This window comes from Eucyclogobius newberryi, unplaced genomic scaffold (assembly GCF_026437365.1).
Source record: "Eucyclogobius newberryi isolate DKJ021-1_F unplaced genomic scaffold, fEucNew1.0.hap1 SCAF_19, whole genome shotgun sequence".
In the NCBI taxonomy this organism is placed as follows: Eukaryota; Metazoa; Chordata; class Actinopteri; order Gobiiformes; family Gobiidae; genus Eucyclogobius; species Eucyclogobius newberryi.
Genome location: NW_027315823.1, coordinates 5,992,463 through 6,013,073, shown reverse-complemented (window position 1 = coordinate 6,013,073; position 20,611 = coordinate 5,992,463). Strand labels below are relative to the sequence as shown.

The following is a 20,611-nucleotide window of genomic DNA, read 5'->3' as shown; positions in this document are numbered from 1 at the left end:
TCTTACTCTAAAACCCCAGGTGTTTTTCATGATTATTATTGGGTAATCCGGGTACTCTCATTGGATTGTCCTCAGCGAGTAAACGTACCGGTAACTTCTTATTTCGAGTAACATTTGCCCGTTCAAAACTACTCGATTACATGCACTCAGGCCTACAAATACACCACTAACCTTTCAAATACAGTTGTACTACATTTTACTGTCGATCCTGGAGGAGGGAATAATGATAATGTGAGTAGCACCCGTTTGTCTGCAGATCCGAGGAGAAGGATATAGACTGTTCTCTCGCTAAAACTGCGGGAATCAATCAAAAAAACACTTTGGGCACATATGAGGCACCAATAGCACTGTAAGAAGGCTAAAAGCTCTGAAAAGTCGATTTTGCATGATAAGGGACTTTTAAAGAGTGTTTTTTTAGAGTCATTTGGAAGACGAGTGCTTTTTAAAATAACTCTTTCATGTTTTTCTCTACATTTTCTCTTTGTTTTTTGCCCCTTTTTTGCATAATTTTTCATCAGAACGTGACTTTTCACACGAACTGACAACTCCACTAATTGGATTACGATCAGATACGCCAACGATTCATCTTATTTGAGTCATAGTTCCCCCAAATACTACTTACTACTACTTATTTAATATCTTGAACTACCGCTTTGTACTTCCACTTGAGTAAAAATACTTTCCGTAGATATTTGTCGGTTTTAGAGTCGTTTTGTAAGAACATAAAACTCACATTGAACAAAAATACACACCAAAACCACAGGGCTTTTCACCTTTAATGAAATCACACCAAATCAGACTGAATTTCAACACAAACGGTTTAAATATCGAAAATGATACAATTCACAGTTGAAATGCGAGCGGGAAATCGATAATTGTGATTGTTCAGGTCACGACGTCCAAAAAATAACAATCGTGACCATTTTAGAAGCAGAATTGAGTGTTATTAGTTCAATACCGAGCAAAAAAACAGACTTAAATGTAAAGAACTTTATTTGATGTGGCTGTTTTTGTCACATTTTACTTTATTTTGAAATCTCAGACCACGAGAACGAATGAAAATTGAAGATTTCACTGTCGTTTGGTCACAGTCTCAATAACAATTAGAGATGCACCGATCAACCAGCCGCCGATTAAAAAAGCCAGTTTTATGTCCAATCGGCCCCAATCGGTGACCGGCCGCTCACTGTCGTCATTTCCGGTTTTCAGACGATCAAACTGACCCACATGCGCGGTGCGTAGCAGCTCAACGCGCCCAGAGCAAAACAGCTAAAAACTAGCAAGACTCTTTCAGAGCGCGGCGGCCAAAGTGTCCAGTTTACATTAAAGTCTATGTAAACGCGCGTCGAACACCTCCTGCGTTTCCCGCGGCGCGATTCCTGCTTTTTCGGTGCGGAGCGCGGCGCGGAGGGTGCGTTTTCCGCTCTAGACGCTTTGACAGGCATAAGCTTCAAGGCGTTAAAATTGTTCAGATTTGAACTTTTTGTTCCTGTTCTGTATATATATATATTATTTTATATATAGTTATTTATTTTTCATTTTTTCCACAAAATAAATGACATTTTATATTACAAAACGTGTGTCCTGTTTACATGCACCTTTTTCATATATATAATACTGGGGAGTTTGTGGGAATATATCAGTGACTCGGTATCGGGGAAAAAAACAGTTTTGGCAGGTCAGACCTCCTTAAATCACGAATGTTTCAATCGGTGCATCTCTAATAATAATATCAATAAAAGCGCGTTGAATACGTTTAGCGCGGCTCGTTTTCTATAAAAATAAAGCTTTAGTGCAAAATCAAAGCGACGTCGTTAAAGTATCCGTCTAATTAAGTGCAAAGTTTGTGCAAAGCGAGCGGATTATACGTCTTTATTTATCGATCGGGCGTAGAATATAAGGCAGTCGCGTTCTCACATGCGCGTTTCTGGATTCGTGGCTCGACAAGTCGCTATTTTCACGACTAACGTAAAAAAGGAATAAAACAAAACTCCAAATCTGTTCACGGTGGGATTTCTGGAGTAGTCTGATTACCAAAAACGCCGCGTAAGATGCTGAATCTGATGAGAGCGATGGGTTTTCTCTTTTGGGCCGTCGTCGCTCGGAATATTCGCGTTCGTTTTTTTGCGTTGTAGCTCCAGAAATCACTTTTTAAAACACATTTTAATAATCACGTTTCGGCATTTGAACTACACTCGAGATCTGATCGTGATGAGGGGGAAAAATGAAGCTTCACAACCAAAAACGGCACCAAAACCGTCCGAAATGAAGCCTCAAAACGCTGCCATCTACTGGAGATCTTTGTGTATTACAACGAGAATATAGAAAGTGTATTTTGAATGATTGTACCAGGAAACTACTTCAAAATGATATTACGCAAGTTATATTATATAGAGTATTTGGATGAATTACTGCCCAAAGTAACTGTCTTTCATGGTTAATATCTCTGTTATTAACTGCGCTTATCCACGTTAAACAAACGCCGGCGCAAAGGTCGACATCTTCTCCGTCAGCTGCACTCGGAACGTTCTTCTATTCTGTCGAGTTTAAAGTTTAAAGCATAAAGTTTATAGCATAAAGCCGTAAAATACCCATCACAAATGATTTAGTTTGTCATTTCTTGCTCTTCGCCCCAAATAACGACTGGACTTATTCTCAAAAATCGACACGAGCGCTCGATGACGTCGGCGCGTCACGGGAACGCGCCCCCCGCCGCCGAACCCGATGTTGCGTCTATTTCACGGCGAAGCCCGAGATGTGCGGCCGGATGAGGAAGAAGAGCGGCGCCGGGAAACGCTGCAGCTTGAGCTGGGAGAAGCCGGCGTCCTGGAGGCGTGTCCAGGTGGCGCGCGTCATCTCGCAGCCGTCGCCGAAGTAGAACCAGAACGGCTGGAACACGTGCTGGAAGAAGTAGGTCCAGGAGCGCTCGTCGTCCGCCAGCACGTGCTCCAGGAAGAAGAAGGCGCCGCCCTGAAAGGGAGGAGCACACGCGGCGTCAAGAGGGCGGGACCCGGGGGCGTGACGCTCTGAGGTTCCTCCAGAAACGCACGGATCTCATTGGGTTCTGAGGTCGACCGAACGTGAACGTGTGACAGAAGAAACGTGTGCAAAGTCCTCATGTTTGAAATGTATAAATACACTTTTGACTATTGAGCGCGTCACGATGACATCGATCAGATACAAGATGATTCTGAACGTTCTAGTTTGACCTTTAGAACGTGTCATGTGACCTGAAATTAATAATGTTTTAATCATTAACTGTAGATAAATAACTCGGCAGTTCAGATAAGAACATGAAACTGCACGTCACAGAACTGAACCTGGTCTAAACCAGGTCTAAACCAGGTCTAAACCAGGTCTAAACCAGGCCTAAACCAGGACTAAACCAGGACTAAACCAGGCCTAAACCAGGCCTAAACCAGGCCTAAACCAGGCCTAAACCAGGACTAAACCAGGACTAAACCAGGCCTAAACCAGGACTAAACCAGGACTAAACCAGGACTAAACCAGGCCTAAACCAGGCCTAAACCAGGCCTAAACCAGGCCTAAACCAGGTCTAAACCAGGCCTAAACCAGGCCTAAACCAGGCCTAAACCAGGACTAGACCAGGTCTAGACCAGTTCTAGACCAGTTCTAAACCAGGTCTAAACCAGGCCTAAACCAGTTCTAAACCAGTCCTAAACCAGGCCTAAACCAGGACTAAACCAGGCCTAAACCAGTTCTAAACCAGTCCTAAACCAGGCCTAAACCAGGTCTAAACCAGGACTAAACCAGGCCTAAACCAGGACTAAACCAGGACTAAACCAGGCCTAAACCAGGACTAAACCAGGACTAAACCAGGACTAAACCAGTTCTAAACCAGGTCTAAACCAGGCCTAAACCAGTTCTAAACCAGGACTAAACCAGGACTAAACCAGGTCTAAACCAGGCCTAAACCAGGCCTAAACCAGGACTAAACCAGGTCTAAACCAGGTCTAAACCAGGTCTAAACCAGGCCTAAACCAGGCCTAAACCTGAAGTTGAATCATATTCTCCTCACAAAGACACGTCACATTTACCTTCATGTCTCTCCACATGAAACAAACACTCACACAAAGCTCTGCTTCTGTCAAACTCTATTTGGAGTAAATCTGTGGTATATTTGGGGATATATATTTAGTGTATATTTGGGTGTATATATCTGGGGGTACATATATCTGGGGGTACATATATCTGGGGGTACATATATCTGGGGGTACATATATCTGGGGGTACATATATCTGGGGGTACATACCGGCCTGAGCACGCGCTGCGTCTCTCTCAGGGTCTGCGGGACGTCCCGCACCGAGCACAGGACCAGAGTGCAGACCACCACGTCCACGGACTCGTCCTCCACCGCGCGCAGATCCTCCCCTGACGCCACCACGAAGCGCTCGTACGACAGGTGGCCATTTTCCTTCATAGTGCTGCTCAGATACGTGTCAAAGAACGGGTTCGGGTCGGTGCAGATCACTTTAGATCCGGCGGGGAAGAACTGGAAGTTGGCCCCGGTTCCGCAGCCGATCTCCAGCACCGTCAGCGGCTTCCCGGGCGCCTTGAACTGCGACAGTTTACTGAACAGTTCCTCCTTCGCGTCGTGCATCTTCTTGTTGTAGTTTTTGGTGATTCTGTTGAGACAAACGGGGAAAAGGCGTTTGTAGCTCGCGTACAAACCGAGCGCGTGCAGCGCGTGCAGCGGCGTGCACAGCACGTTCACGAGCGCGAGCCATAGTTTGATCCAAAGTGACATTTGTGCAGAGACGTGTGGGCGTGACGAGGAGCGCGTGGGACTGAGCGCGGACTGAGCGCGAGCCACATCAACAACAGGTGACGTCTGACAGGATATCCGGCTTGGACTTTTCAAAATAAAGCAACTTTGTTTTTTATTTTATTTGTCAAAATAAAATTACTTTTATTTTATTTTTTTATATTCATAATCGGACAATTCTTCAGCAACTACATGTAAATGTAGCCATTGAAATGTTAGGAAAATACAATCCAGAGTTTCAGACTATAATTACTACAATAACCTTCAGTGGCTCGAATATGACTTCAAATATGATATTGTACATATTCTGTGTGTACAAAACAGTTTCACAGTGTAATGTTCAAGAATATGTCAAACATATTAAACACAACAACGTTTCTAAGAGTTTTTTCAGAAGTAAATTGTAACTCATTATCCTTAATTTTATTTATGCAAATTACGCACTGAGGCCCTGGATGGAGGTTCGGGTCCACATTGACCCCTGGATGGAGGCTCAGGTCCAAACTGAGGGCGTGGCCCTGGATAGAGGTCCAGGTCCACACTGAGGCCCTGGATGGAGGTCCAGGTCCACATTGACCCCTGGATGGAGGTCCAGGTCAACACTGAGGCCCTGGATGGAGGTCCAGGTCCACACTGACCTGACTTACAGTATTATTATTCATTGTTGTATGTTGTATGTTGCACCTTAAGGTCGAAACAAGCTCCTATGTTTATGAAAGTTTGTGTCCCTGGACCGTGTCACAGCTTTAATGAAAACATAAAAGGTGAAATTATGAAGAGGATTGTTTCGATCAACATTGAGTTTTACAATACAACATTTTCAAACCATGATCTTTAGACGTTCTTGTTATACCTTAAAAAAGTAATATTTTTGACAAACTGTGCAGACAATGCAAAGAAGAGAAGACTCCATTATTTTTTTCAGTTGCAGCAACATTTGTGGGAAAAAAGTGAACAATATCCTGCTTTAAAATGTGTAATAAGTGAGTAAACATAAGACTGGTAAAAAGAGGTTCATTGCAGATTCAGCCCTTGTGTGAGTGGACTGCTTTATGATCTTTGTATCAATAAGACTAATAATTACAGGATTTAGTCTCTCTGATCATATTTAGGTACGTTTTTTTTTATCAGACCCAAAAGGAAAATGGACTTAAAACATGTGTTAAGAGAACGTAATGTGAAGTCAATGATCCTCACGTGATCATCACTCTCAGCTCTAATGTATCTGTGCCATTTCCAGATTCATCCATTTTTAACCACAAGATGGAGACATTCAACCTTTATGTTGCTGTTAGTTTGCTCCAAACCGTCCGTTTCCAACTATATAACTTCAAACTTTCATTTTGGCATTAAACCTGTACCACAAAATGCAGACATGGTGAAAAGTACAATTTAATGAAATATGTTTATACAGTCTAATGTTTTATGGCTCTAACACATTATGTAACGCCTCCCAAACTACAATTTGTGTGCTATAATGGCCATTTTATTATTATTTCCCCTTCTTGCTGCTATTGACTAACATTTATTGATGCTAGAGCCAGAAAGTAGTCCCATAACGTCACACTGGTCTTATTGGTCCACTCCGGCTGTTTCATTCCTTAAACATCCTAAAGCGGCGTGAGGTGATTCGAGCCTATCATCATAATAATAATAATAATTGCTCATATGTGACGGTATGTGAGGCTGTGTGTGCTGCTCGTGTCCCGGGCCGCTGTCCGCTCCGGAGGCTGAAGGCATTTACCGACACTCCCTAACAATCTGCTGAGAGTCATCAATTATGCAGTGTATGTGCGCGCACTGGGAAGGAGAGAGCAGCAACAATATGGCGACAGCCGCAGTTTCCCGGGACCCTCCTCTACACCTGCACTTCACCCGCGGCCGCTCCGTGTCCTTCTGATGCCACAGAAAGTAAGTAGGCGCCGTGTTTTGTCGCGGCTCGCGTGTTTTTCGGTGTCGCGGCGGCGGTAGCGCAGTGCTCGGTGCCGGCGCGCTGCATCCCCAGTGCCGCAGCATCAGCATCATCAGCATCATGAGCTCGATGCGTCTGCGTCCACGGAGCGCGGCCGAGGCGAGGGGGGAAAAGGGGCCCGCGCGTGGGGGACACCCGGGGGGGGGGACGAGCGCACACGACGGCCCGTCCTCAAAACACCGGGGCGCGCGTGAATCAGGGTGTTGGCCCTGCGCCGCCCGCGACATTACGCCGTGAATCTGAGGCTACGCACGAAGTCAGGCCGCAGCAAACTTCACTCCCTAAACTCCGTGACCCGCTCCCACCGCGGGATTCACACTGCGGCGCGCGGGAATGTCCCACATACGGGCCCCGCGCGGCTCATGGTGCGATGGGGGATGTTTTTTTGTGCACACTCGCCTCCGCCTCTGCCCCGCGTTAGTCCGCGGAGAGGTGGAGAGCAGGTGCGTCTTTAGATTGGCACTCCCCTGAGGCCCCGGGCTCCTCTCCACGATCCCGCTCCACGCGCGGCTCACACGCGCGGCTCACGCTCACGTCAACTTTCCTCATCTGGCCGTCGATGCGCCACAAGCACTGTCACTCTGAACACCGCGGGGTTTATTTATCACACGCAAATGATCAGGTTTATGTCAGTCCGCGCGTGGTTTTGGTCTTTTTTATGATTATTTATTCAGGCGTTCGTCCGTCAAACGCGGCGCAGACGCGGAGCGGGACGCGCATTATGCATTCAGCTGCTGACCCACTCGGAGCGCGTCCGGTGGAGCCGCGGAGAGCAGCAATAAAACACACTGCAGCATTTCAGACACGGGCCCGTCTCCACAGCGGCGCCGCGCGCTGAGACCCTGCGACGTTCGCGCGAGACCAGGAGAGATGCTGCGGCTTTTTCGCCGACGGGACGCGGCGACAAACGGGGGGTTATTCGGGGTCTTTGTGTCCCCCCGCGAGCTCTGACTCTCCCGTGCACGTTTTGGCGACGCCGCGAGCCCCCACTGCAGCCGCGCGCGGGGAGGACGCCGTGGATGGAAGTTGCGCGCCGGGCCATGTGACTCCTCCGCCGCCGTGTCCGCTCCGTGTCCGCGCCGTAAACCTCCTCCTCCTCCTCCGCCTCCTCCTCCTCCTCCGCCTCCTCCTCCTCCTCCGCCTCCTCCTCCTCCTCCGCCTCCTCCTCCTCCTCCGCCTCCTCCCGCCGCGTGAAGCTCGTCTCCATCAGATGTCAGGTCACAGACGGTGGGACTGACGCGCGCGCCGGCGGGTGGTCACACGTCGAGGCCCTGCTGCTGCTTCTGCTGGTGCTGCTGCTGGTTCGGGCCCGGGACAGAACCGATCGCGTCCCCGCATCTTTGTCCCTTGACCCAAAAGACTGCAACGTTGCTCGTTTTTTGCCACTGATAATCCTCCTTTTTCCCCCCTCTGAGCTCGGAAGGATCTGACCGACGCCGTTTGCATAATTGACGCGTTCACGCATTACGCACTGGACCGGGGGCAGTTTATGGAGCTGGTGCTCGCGCTCCGGCCGGTGGTCGCGGCGCGGCTCGTGCGCTGTGCCTCCCGGGGGTCTCTGTGAGGAGGACCCGCGCCATCAGGTCCACGGTCTGAATCACCTTGAGGCTTGATCCATCGAGTCCCCGGTGGAGGCAGAGGTGGAGGTGGAGCTCAGGTTCTGGCGCTCACGCGTGTCCTTTCCACGTCCTTTTCATGTGGAGGTTCATCTGCTTTATTGTTCTGCTGCTGCTGCGTGTCAGCTAGTCACTTATTGCATGTTTCCACCAGGTTTTTATTTGGGGGGGGGGGGGGGGGGGAGAAAATGATCAGTGTTTGGAAGTAGCAGAGTGCCAAAAATACGTGTTCAGAATAGTAACTGTATGAGGTACTCTTGTGTTGTTAAAAGTACAGTTACTTTTCTGATGTCTGAGGATTACTTTGTGGTGTTTGATCATGAAATGTAGGGTTAGAACTTGATTTAACTGAGGAAAGTAGAACACGCAGCTCTTATGGTGAGTGCATGTGTTTCTCTCATAAATGAATGCATAACAAATGATACAAGAACATTTTTACGCTTTTTAATCATATATCGTGTTTTCCCAGTTTGATAAAATTCAACTCAATGGTAAAGAAGTCTGGAATTCAGAATATAATACTATGGAAAACCTTACAATATTCATTTTATTACACAAGTATTGGAAATCAGTTGAAAACTAACATCGATTTATACTAATTTAAGGATTAGAAATCACAAGTTGACGTTTCCTGAACAGTTTTAGTTTTGTGTTGAAATTTACCTCTAAATCGAGTGTTTTTCTGAATCACAATCAAACTTTTGATTTTAGTGCCGTGATAAAATATTGAAATGCACATCATTAATGGCATGTTTTATGACTGGACTAAGAATGTCAAATAATGGAGCTCTTTTAGCACAAAAACATGACAAACTAGAGTCAAAGATGAAACTAAATTGGGAAAAAATTCTAATAAAATCTGCTTTGAAATGACTTGAATTCTGAAGACATTTTGACAAATTCATTTAGATTTATTTAGAGATTTGATTGGTTGTGTTCATGACTTTCTAGTTGAACATTGAGCTGCAGACGGCTCAATAATGCAGTGATTTTGACCTGATTTAGAATAAAATAAAAAACAACTTGTTAATCTATCATTCAGTAATTTTTTTTATACAAAATTAAAAATAGCAACAAAACCATGTAAACCGTAACACTGAAAGTTCTTTAAGCCACAATAACAATACACAATAAAGCAGGGTAATATGACTAACAGCTTTTTAAATGGAAAAGTCATTATTGTGACTGAAGATGACATAAAGCTGTAAATGTCCCATCGAGTTTTATTTATGCTTTTCAACTTCCTGTTTATATTTGTCTCAGGATGTCATATTTTATGTTTATTGGACTTTGAAACTCAAATATCGAGTCCTTTTTCCCCAACAACAACAACAACAACAACAACAACAACAACACAACAACAACAACAACTATAAAGGCATAATGACATAAATGAAACCGCAACATAAAAAGTCCAACATTTAAGTCCATTTAGTCCAAAGTTCCTGCAATTTGTCCCATTTTCAACTTCAATCTGAATGTCATTTTTTCCATTTGCTGAATGTCTGTTCCGAGTCCAGTCCTCGATCGTAGGTGATCTTTGTGATGGCCTTTTCCCCGTTGCTAGGCGGTATCTACGTTCCAGAGGGTTCCATCTGTTGTGTCCATGGCAGGAGTTCTGAGGCCCGAGTACAAAGCTCTAAAGAGTCGAGAACTTCAGGCCAGTGTTTGTGAGCGACTGGACGGTCAGGAACTGTAACTGGTCAGGAACTGTAACTGGTCAGGAACTGTAACTGGTCAGGACTGTAACTGGTCAGGACTGTATATGGTCAGGACTGTAACCGGTCAGGACTGTAACTGGTCAGGACTGTATATGGTCAGGACTGTAACCGGTCAGGACTGTAACTGGTCAGGACTGTATATGGTCAGGACTGTAACCGGTCAGGACTGTAACTGGTCAGGACTGTATATGGTCAGGACTGTAACCGGTCAGGACTGTAACTGGTCAGGACTGTATATGGTCAGGACTGTAACCGGTCAGGACTGTATATGGTCAGGACTGTATATGGTCAGGACTGTAACCGGTCAGGACTGTAACTGGTCAGGACTGTAACTGGTCAGGACTGTATATGGTCAGGACTGTAACCGGTCAGGACTGTAACCGGTCAGGACTGTAACTGGTCAGGACTTTAACCGGTCAGGACTGTAGATGGTCAGGACTGTAACTGGTCAGGACTTTAACCGGTCAGGACTGTAGATGGTCAGGACTGTAACTGGTCAGGACTGTAACTGGTCAGGACTGTAACTGGTCAGGACTTTAACTGGTCAGGACTGTAACTGGTCAGGACTTTAACTGGTCAGGACTGTAGTTGGTCAGGACTTTAACTGGTCAGGACTGTAACTGGTCAGGACTTTAACTGGTCAGGACTGTAGATGGTCAGGACTGTAACTGGTCAGGACTGTAACTGGTCAGGACTGTAGATGGTCAGGACTGTAACTGGTCAGGACTGTAACTGGTCAGGACTTTAACTGGTCAGGACTTTAACTGGTCAGGACTGTAACTGGTCAGGACTTTAACTGGTCAGGACTGTAACTGGTCAGGACTGTAACTGGTCAGGACTTTAACTGGTCAGGACTGTAGTTGGTCAGGACTGTAACCGGTCAGGACTGTAACTGGTCAGGACTTTAACCGGTCAGGACTGTAGATGGTCAGGACTGTAACTGGTCAGGACTTTAACCGGTCAGGACTGTAGATGGTCAGGACTGTAACTGGTCAGGACTGTAACTGGTCAGGACTGTAGTTGGTCAGGACTTTAACTGGTCAGGACTGTAACTGGTCAGGACTTTAACTGGTCAGGACTGTAGTTGGTCAGGACTTTAACTGGTCAGGACTGTAACTGGTCAGGACTTTAACTGGTCAGGACTGTAGATGGTCAGGACTGTAACTGGTCAGGACTGTAACTGGTCAGGACTGTAGATGGTCAGGACTGTAACTGGTCAGGACTGTAACTGGTCAGGACTGTAGTTGGTCAGGACTTTAACTGGTCAGGACTTTAACTGGTCAGGACTGTAACTGGTCAGGACTTTAACTGGTCAGGACTGTAACTGGTCAGGACTGTAACTGGTCAGGACTGTAACTGGTCAGGACTGTAACTGGTCAGGACTGTAACTGGTCAGGACTGTAGTTGGTCAGGACTTTAACTGGTCAGGACTGTAAGTGGTCAGGACTGTTTTCTGTCTTGCAATAATAATACTCATGTTTTTCCTATTCTTAACAAACCTCATAAAACACTCATTTTCAAACTTACATTAGCATGTCGGGTAAGCTAGCTTTAGTTGATTCCACCATGGTAATTCCCTCTGCTGCCTGTCGATGGCGTTCTAGCACACATCCTGATCGGGGAACGCCTCACAGATAATGATACGTTTTAGTTCTAACGTTCTAAATAATGAGGCCAATCACGATACAAATAATGCATAACATGTGTCGTTTAAAACCCTCAAAAAACAACATTAATACTCTAAATTCACAATATTTGAACTTCTCTTTTTGCGTTGGTCCGAAAGGTCAAATAAAACGTACGCTCTCTCTTTGGCAGATATCACAGCGTCAGTGGTTTTTTCTGCTTGAGTTGTAAAGCTGAAACACTTCCACACGTTTCCGATGTTTGCACTTTTACGCTTCCATTTCGCTCGCGTCGCGTTCTTTGGCTAAAGTCGGTGAATGCGATGGTTTCAATAGCGCCGCACGGACAAATATATCGGCAAAAAATGTCAATATTGCATCATTGGCTAACGCAGTAATCCATCTATGACGCCGACATCGGACAGAAGTTGTGTTGTTGTTGTTGTTGTTGTTTATGGCAGACTTAGGTCATGTTTGTGTTGGTCTCGAGACTTTCTTTCTAAACCTACACATGACGCTCCTTCACCGGATCAGTACTGTACTTTTACTTGACAAAAAAAGTACTTTCTGCCACTGAGTACACCAGGTTTATCTCATTGTACGACTTCTTACGCAGTCGTTTGATTGTTTATTTGTCACTTTGTGTTTACAATACTCTTACGTTCTTATATTTAGTATTATTCTGCCTTTATGAAGCTGTACTTGACTGTTATTTATATTAGTTCAGGTTAAAGTGCCCATGACAGGTTTTTACAATTTTCTAATTTTGACTTTATTTAGTGTATTTGTACCTGTCGTACATATAAATGATAGTTTTACACCGATCGAGCAGGTATTTGTGGAGAAAACGTTGAAAAATCTGTAGAAAATGACAGGAAGTGACATCACAACAGGTCAAAGTTCATGCAGAATTTACACAATAGAAACAATTTTTTTGACTCTAAACATTAATTCAACAAAATAAAATTGCTCTCATACATTTTTATTCATACAATAAGAAAAAGTGAATTCTGGGTAATTGTGGGTAAGAGTGTGATGTCATCAATAACAAACAGGAAGTGAAATTATAAACCTAAAAAAATTGCTATTCTGGGATAACATTTGTATAATTTTTAGCTGAATTTATGCATTTACTTTAGTTCAATGAGTCGTCCCACCTGTAGGGGGCGCTTTAACGCTCCATAATGTAAACACAAAGAAAATTACATTTAGAATGATGTAGAAACCACTGTTGACTGTATATTATTCCAGACAGTCATGGTTCAGCTTGAGGAGTGAGAGAAGGGACTAAGTGGGCGGGGCTAACAGTTCAAACTAAAACTAAGCGCGTCTCTTTGTTGTCCTCGTCGGGAAACGTGTCTTCACAGGAAACGCCGTTGCATAGATAATAATGATAATAATGTGAGTAATTCATAGTTCACAGTTTGTTCCGAGTGTTGATGGCGGCGAGGATGAGACTATTCTTGAATCTTCACTCATGGTTCAAAACTGGAAACAAACACCTTTAAGGTCACGCTTCACTGTGATTGGTTAAATCCACCTGTCACTCACCTGAGGAAAAGGTGTCTGAGTTTCAGTAGCGGTGACTTTTATGGATGGACAAGCAGACAACGGGGTGTTCAGAAATCGCTCTTCCCCTTTGCACATGCTCAGTTCGAGCTTCTCTTCTCCTCTGCACATGCTCAGTTCGGGCTTCTCTTCTCCTCTGCACATGCTCAGTTAAAGCTTCTCTCCTCTGCACATGCTCAGTTAGAGCTTCTCTTCTCCTCTGCACATGCTCAGTTAGAGCTTCTCTTCTCCTCTGCACATGCTCAGTTAGGTCTTCTCTCCTCTGCACATGCTCAGTTAGAGCTTCTCTTCTCCTCTGCACATGCTCAGTTAGAGCTTCTCTTCTCCTCTGCACATGCTCAGTTAGAGCTTCTCTCCTCTGCACATGCTCAGTTAGAGCTTCTCTTCTCCTCTGCACATGCTCAGTTAGAGCTTCTCTCCTCTGCACATGCTCAGTTAGAGCTTCTCTCCTCTGCACATGCTCAGTTAGAGCTTCTCTCCTCTGCACATGCTCAGTTAGAGCTTCTCTCCTCTGCACATGCTCAGTTAGAGCTTCTCTCCTCTGCACATGCTCAGTTAGAGCTTCTCTCCTCTGCACATGCTCAGTTAGAGCTTCTCTCCTCTGCACATGCTCAGTTAGAGCTTCTGTCCGCTCTGGTTCTAAAAGCTCATGTTAGAGGGCGGAGCATGAACAGGCCTCTGAACAAAAACTTCTATAGACAAAAACTCTTATAAACAAAAACTCCTATAGACAGAACCCCTCATTTCTTAATAAGGAATGGAGGGGAAAAATAAAGATAAAATAAAATGAATAAAAACAGCTAGCGTAAGACAAAAATACTAATAATAATGGTAAAATAAACAGTTATAGATAGTATTCAATTGTCAATACTTTTGACAACCCTAGTTAGTCTGTACATATTTGCACAGTAAACACAGTAACATTTATCCCAGTGGCTTTCATTTGCCTAAACCACCTCGATGTGTCCATGGTAACGGCAACATGTCCGGTCCAAAGTATGGAATGTATTTTTCTGACCTGCTGTCTCGTCCTCTCTCTCTTGCAGTCGAACGTCTGGGATTGAAAACAAATAAAGCGTAAATAGTTGCAGGATGAAAACATGGCTGCGCCCATTATGGCACCCCCAGGACCTGACAGTTTTAAGTACTTCACTCCAGAGTCGCTCGCTAACATCGAGAAGCGCATCCAAGAAGAGAAGAACAAGAAGCCGCCCAAGCCCCGGTCCGACAGCAGCCACCGCGACACCTCCGACGACAATGAGGCCAAGCCCAACAGCGACCTGGAGGCGGGGAAGAGCCTGCCCTTCATCTATGGAGATACTCCCAGCGGGATGGTGGCCACGCCGCTGGAAGACCTGGATCCATTTTATATAAACCAAAAAGTAAGTCAAAGCGATAAACGCGGTGAATACGGGCGTCGGTCTGATGGTGCAATGAAGAAGCAGTCTGGTTTCCACAACGCGTTAGCTAAGGAGGAGCTACAGGGGTCAGCGCTATGTTCCCTGAGACCTATGTCGCCCGAGCCTATGTTTCCCGCGACCTATGTTCCCAGAGCCTATGTTCCCCGCGACCTATGTTACCAGAGCCTATGTTCCCCACGACCTATGAGACCTATGTTCCCCCCGACCTATGTTACCCGAGACCTATGTTCCCCACGACCTATGAGACCTATGTTCCCCGAGACCTATGTTCTCCGAGACCTATGTTCCCCGCGACCTATGTTCCCCGAGACCTATGTTCCCCGAGACCTATGTTCCCCGAGACCTATGTTCCCCGAGACCTATGTTCCCCGCGACCTATGTTCCCCGAGACCTATGTTCCCCGAGACCTATGTTCCCCGAGACCTATGTTCCCCGAGACCTATGTTCCCCGAGACCTATGTTCCCTGAGACCTATGTTCCCCGCGACCTATGTTCCCCGCGACCTATGTTCCCCGCGACCTATGTTCCCAGAGCCTATGTTCCCCACGACCTATGTTCCCCGCGACCTATGTTGCCCGCGACCTATGTTCCCAGAGCCTATGTTCCCCACGACCTATGTTCCCCGCGACCTATGTTCCCCACGACCTATGAGACCTATGTTCCCCGCGACCTATGTTCCCCGAGACCTATTTTCCCCACGACCTATGAGACCTATGTTCTCCGAGACCTATGTTCCCTGAGACCTATGTTCCCCACGACCTATATTCCCCGAGACCTATGTTCCCCGAGACCTATGTTCCCCGAGACCTATGTTCCCCGAGACCTATGTTCCCCGCGACCTATGTTCCCCGAGACCTATTTTCCCCACGACCTATGAGACCTATGTTCTCCGAGACCTATGTTCCCTGAGACCTATGGTCCCCGCGACCTATGTTCCCCCAGATCTATGTTCCCCAAGCACAATGTTCTTCGCGACCTATGAGACCTATGTTCCCCGAGACCTATGTTCCTCGCGACCTATGTTCCCCTAGATCTATGTTCCCCGTGCACTATGTTCCCCACGACCTATGAGACCTATGTTCCCCGAGACATAATGCAATCTATTGCAGGGTAATTCAAACTTTTGTCACAGAGAGCGCCATTTTGAAAGATAAACGGAGCGGAGGGCCACACACAGAAGTGAATCATTCAAAACTCAAAACAAGTTTGTTTTTTAGGTTATGATGGCAGAATATTTAGTAATAAGTCGTATTTTTGCGTTTTTTTTTTTTTGTCAATTAAGCAGGAAGAATTCATTTGCACAAGTCGTAAAAAGGGTAACTCTTGAAACAGCGCGGACGACCAGATTGTGACGTAGTGAGCGCTTGATTGGCTGAAGGCGAAGTCGCGTCTACTACAGATAAGATAGATTGCCATATATTTTGTATTTAGTGAACGATAAGCTTTGAAGAACTACAGCAACTTATCTGCGCCAAAAGATGATTGAGTCACAAACAGAGACATGTGTAGACCGAAAGCTCATGGACGCGCACAGGTCGGGTGAACAAGCTCCGCCCTCGGAAAGATCGCCCATCCGACAGGCGCATGAAAGCAGCATAATGCGTTTCTGTGTCCGCGATATGAAAGGGTGGAGTCTCTGTGTCCTTGATATGAAAGGGTGGAGTCTCTGTGTCTGTGATATGAAAAGGTGGAGTCTCTGTGTCCATGATGTGAAAAGGTGGAGTCTCTGTGTCTGTGATATGAAAGGGTGGAGTCTCTGTGTCTGTGATATGAAAGGGGTGGAGTCTCTGTGTCTGTGATATGAAAGGGTGGAGTCTCTGTGTCCATGATGTGAAAAGGTGGAGTCTCTGTGTCTGTGATATGAAAGGGGTGGAGTCTCTGTGTCTGTGATATGAAAGGGTGGAGTCTCTGTGTCCATGATGTGAAAAGGTGGAGTCTCTGTGTCTGTGATATGAAAGGGGTGGAGTCTCTGTGTCCATGATGTGAAAAGGTGGAGTCTCTGTGTCTGTGATATGAAAGGGGTGGAGTCTCTGTGTCCTTGATATGAAAGGGTGGAGTCTCTGTGTCTGTGATATGAAAAGGTGGAGTCTCTGTGTCCATGATGTGAAAGGGTGGAGTCTCTGTGTCTGTGATATAAAAAGGCGGAGTCTCTGTGTCCGTGATATGAAAAGGTGGAGTCTCTGTGTCCATGATGTGAAAGGGTGGAGTCTCTGTGTCTGTGATATAAAAAGGCGGAGTCTCTGTGTCCGTGATATGAAAGGGGTGGAGTCTCTGTGTCCCTGATATGAAAGGGGTGGAGTCTCTGTGTCCTGGTTGTGAACCACTCTGAGGGAACACTACTTTGTGGCTGCATTTGGAGGGAGATGAACCCTGAGCCATTAAACCCACTTTTCTAACACAATCACAGAGGCTGATGTAGCACAGTGGACTTCAGCGACCAACTTCTGTCGACATTTCTGTTTTGAGAGGAAAATATAGTCAGCCTCTGGGGGTGTCTGTGTCTGCAACTGTGTCTGTGATGTGAAAGTGTGGGGTCTGTGTCTGTGTAAGTGTGGGGTCTGTGTCTGTGATGTGAAAGTGTGGGGTCTGTGTCTGTGTAAGTGTGGGGTCTGTGTCTGTGATGTGAAAGTGTGGGGTCTGTGTCTGTGTAAGTGTGGGGTCTGTGTCTGTGATGTGAAAGTGTGGGGTCTGTGTCTGTGTAAGTGTGGGGTCTGTGTCTGTGATGTGAAAGTGTGGGGTCTGTGTCTGTGTAAGTGTGGGGTCTGTGTCTGTGATGTGTAAGTGTAGGGTCTCTGTGTCTGTGTCTGTGTAAGTGTGGGGTCTGTGTCTGTGATGTGAAAGTGTGGGGTCTGTGTCTGTGTAAGTGTGGGGTCTGTGTCTGTGATGTGAAAGTGTGGGGTCTGTGTCTGTGTAAGTGTGGGGTCTGTGTCTGTGATGTGTAAGTGTGGGGTCTCTGTGTCTGTGTCTGTGTAAGTGTGGGGTCTGTGTCTGTGATGTGAAAGTGTGGGGTCTGTGTCTGTGTAAGTGTGGGGTCTGTGTCTGTGATGTGTAAGTGTAGGGTCTCTGTGTCTGTGTCTGTGTAAGTGTGGGGTCTGTGTCTGTGATGTGAAAGTGTGGGGTCTGTGTCTGTGTAAGTGTGGGGTCTGTGTCTGTGATGTGAAAGTGTGGGGTCTGTGTCTGTGTAAGTGTGGGGTCTGTGTCTGTGATGTGTAAGTGTGGGGTCTCTGTGTCTGTGTCTGTGATGTGAAAGTGTGGGGTCTGTGTCTGTGTAAGTGTGGGGTCTGTGTCTGTGATGTGAAAGTGTGGGGTCTCTGTGTCTGTGTTTGTGTCTGTGATGTGAAAGTGTGGGGTCTGTGTCTGTGTAAGTGTGGGGTCTGTGTCTGTGATGTGAAAGTGTGGGGTCTGTGTCTGTGTAAGTGTGGGGTCTGTGTCTGTGATGTGAAAGTGTGGGGTCTGTGTCTGTGTAAGTGTGGGGTCTGTGTCTGTGATGTGAAAGTGTGGGGTCTCTGTGTCTGTGTCTGTGATGTGAAAGTGTGGGGTCTGTGTCTGTGTAAGTGTGGGGTCTGTGTCTGTGATGTGAAAGTGTGGGGTCTGTGTCTGTGATGTGAAAGTGTGGGGTCTGTGTCTGTGTAAGTGTGGGGTCTGTGTCTGTGATGTGAAAGTGTGGGGTCTCTGTGTCTGTGTCTGTGATGTGAAAGTGTGGGGTCTGTGTCTGTGTAAGTGTGGGGTCTGTGTCTGTGATGTGTAAGTGTGGGGTCTCTGTGTCTGTGTCTGTGATGTGAAAGTGTGGGGTCTGTGTCTGTGTAAGTGTGGGGTCTGTGTCTGTGATGTGAAAGTGTGGGGTCTGTGTAAGTGTGGGGTCTGTGTCTGTGATGTGTAAGTGTGGGGTCTCTGTGTCTGTGTCTGTGTCTGTGATGTGAAAGTGTGGGGTCTGTGTCTGTGTGGGGTCTGTGTCTGTGATGTGAAAGTGTGGGGTCTGTGTAAGTGTGGGGTCTGTGTCTGTGATGTGTAAGTGTGGGGTCTCTGTTTCTGTGTCTGTGTCTGTGTAAGTGTGGGGTCTGTGTCTGTGTAAGTGTGGGGTCTGTGTCTGTGATGTGTAAGTGTGGGGTCTGTGTCTGTGTAAGTGTGGGGTCTGTGTCTGTGATGTGTAAGTGTGGGGTCTCTGTGTCTGTGATGTGTAAGTGTGGGGTCTGTGTCTGTGATGTGTAAGTGTGGGGTCTCTGTGTCTGTGTCTGTGATGTGAAAGTGTGGGGTCTGTGTCTGTGTCCGATTGTATCTTTTTTAAACGCCTCAATGTGCAACAGAAATAATATTTGGACTGATCGACTTCTGAAATGTCGGTCAGTTAATTCATCGCCGATATTTAATCTTGTTGTGGAATGTTTCGCGGTGAAAACGAGGCTTTTCTGTGTGATCGACCGTCATGAATAATTAACAGTTATTGGACGAGCCGCGCAGCCCAAAGCCGACGAAGGCGGAGCTGACTTAGAGCTCTGACTTAGAGCTCTGACTTAGAGCTCTGACTTAGAGCTCTGACTTAGAGCTCTGACCTAGAGCGCTGACTTAGAGCGCTGACTTAGAGCGCTGACCTAGAGCTCTGACTTAGAGCGCTGACTTAGCGCGCTGAATTAGAGCTCTAAGTCAGAGCTCTGACACGTCGGACTCTTTTACTGTGGCGTTTTGCGCGTTCGATCGAGGCGAGTTTAAATGTTTCACTTTTAAAACAGACATTGCCTTAAATCGAACTCTCAAAGATCGGAAAAGTTGTGTTGATCTTGCGTTTTCAATATCGTTGTTTACAATTTTAAAGAATGCTGTAAAAAGAGTTGATTAAAAATGAAAATGATAAAATGTTGTTAATTTCTAAATAATAATAATTGTCGATAACGTCTGAGTCGACTAACATTTTTATTTGTTGACTAGTTTTACGGGATTTTAAGGATTTGGGAGTAAATTGTGAGTTTATTCTGCCTTTTTTACGTGTGAATACTTCGTGTACTAGTATTTTTGTGGTCTTGTTAGTGCAGTTTGATGTTTGTCGATATTTAGTTTTGTTTAAAGATTCTGCTGAAGCTTTAGCAGAAGAGGGCGGGGCACAGTCACAACGTGACTCTCTCTTATGTTTTAGAAGCTGTGGTCACTGCATTTGTATCATTTGGGGAAAAGAACCTAAATCTGCCCCACATATCGTACAAAACCTTCTTCTTCTTCCTCTTCTTCTTCTTCTTCTTCTTCTTCTTCTTCTTCTTCTTCTTCTTCTTCTTCTTCTTCTTCTTCTTCTTCTTCTTCTTCTTCTTCTTCTTCTTCTTCTTCTTCTTCTTCTTCTTCTTCTTCTTCTTCTTCTTCATTATTGTGTATTATTGACACATTGGAACACTTCCTAATGAACTTCTAAAGCACTGACCTAATTAGAAACACTCCAAGTCCATCACAAAAAAACATGTACTTTTGGACACACGCACGCACACACACACACAATGCCTTCATGCATTATATGATGAAATATCAGCCTCAAACCAGACTCCATGTCACCTGCACCTCTACCTGTGTGTGTGTGTGTGTGTGTGTGTGTGCCTGTGTGTCTGTGTGTCTGTGTGTCTGTGTGTCTGTGTGTCTGTGTATGCGTGTGTCTGTGTGTCTGTGTGTCTGTGTGTCTGTGTGTCTGTGTGTCTGTGTGTCTGTGTATGCGTGTGTCTGTGTGTCTGTGTGTCTGTGTGCCTGTGTGTCTGTGTGTCTGTGTGTCTGTGTGTCTGTGTGTCTGTGTATGCGTGTGTCTGTGTGTCTGTGTATGTGTATGCGTGTGTGTGTGTCTGTGTGTCTGTGTGTCTCTGTGTATGCGTGTGTGTTTGAGCGCGTTACGGTCATATGCAAGAAACACGATCACAGCACTCATGCATCAG

At 46.0% G+C, this 20,611-nt stretch overlaps 2 protein-coding genes across 3 annotated transcripts in view; one reads left to right on the top strand and one right to left on the bottom strand.

The window, feature by feature from the left end:
- Nucleotides 1–758: 758 nt before the first annotated feature.
- On the bottom strand, nt 759–4,798 carry LOC140365222 (thiol S-methyltransferase TMT1A-like). The gene is made up of 2 exons (XM_072451509.1): nt 4,275–4,798; nt 759–2,970 (listed from the first exon to the last, which is right to left on the bottom strand). Exons 1-2 carry the CDS (start codon nt 4,767–4,769, stop codon nt 2,734–2,736), a joined length of 732 nt encoding a protein of 243 aa, XP_072307610.1. The 5' UTR covers nt 4,770–4,798; the 3' UTR covers nt 759–2,733.
- Nucleotides 4,799–6,474: 1,676 nt separating this feature from the next.
- The window catches only part of scn8ab (sodium channel, voltage gated, type VIII, alpha subunit b), a 67,651-nt gene continuing 53,514 nt past the window's right edge, over nt 6,475–20,611 (top strand). For both annotated transcript variants that reach the window (XM_072451511.1, XM_072451510.1), the window contains exons 1-2: nt 6,475–6,698; nt 14,337–14,672. In XM_072451511.1, the coding sequence (XP_072307612.1) occupies nt 14,391–14,672 (282 nt within the window). In that variant the 5' untranslated portion in view covers nt 6,475–6,698; nt 14,337–14,390. The remainder of the gene's footprint in view (nt 6,699–14,336; nt 14,673–20,611) is intronic.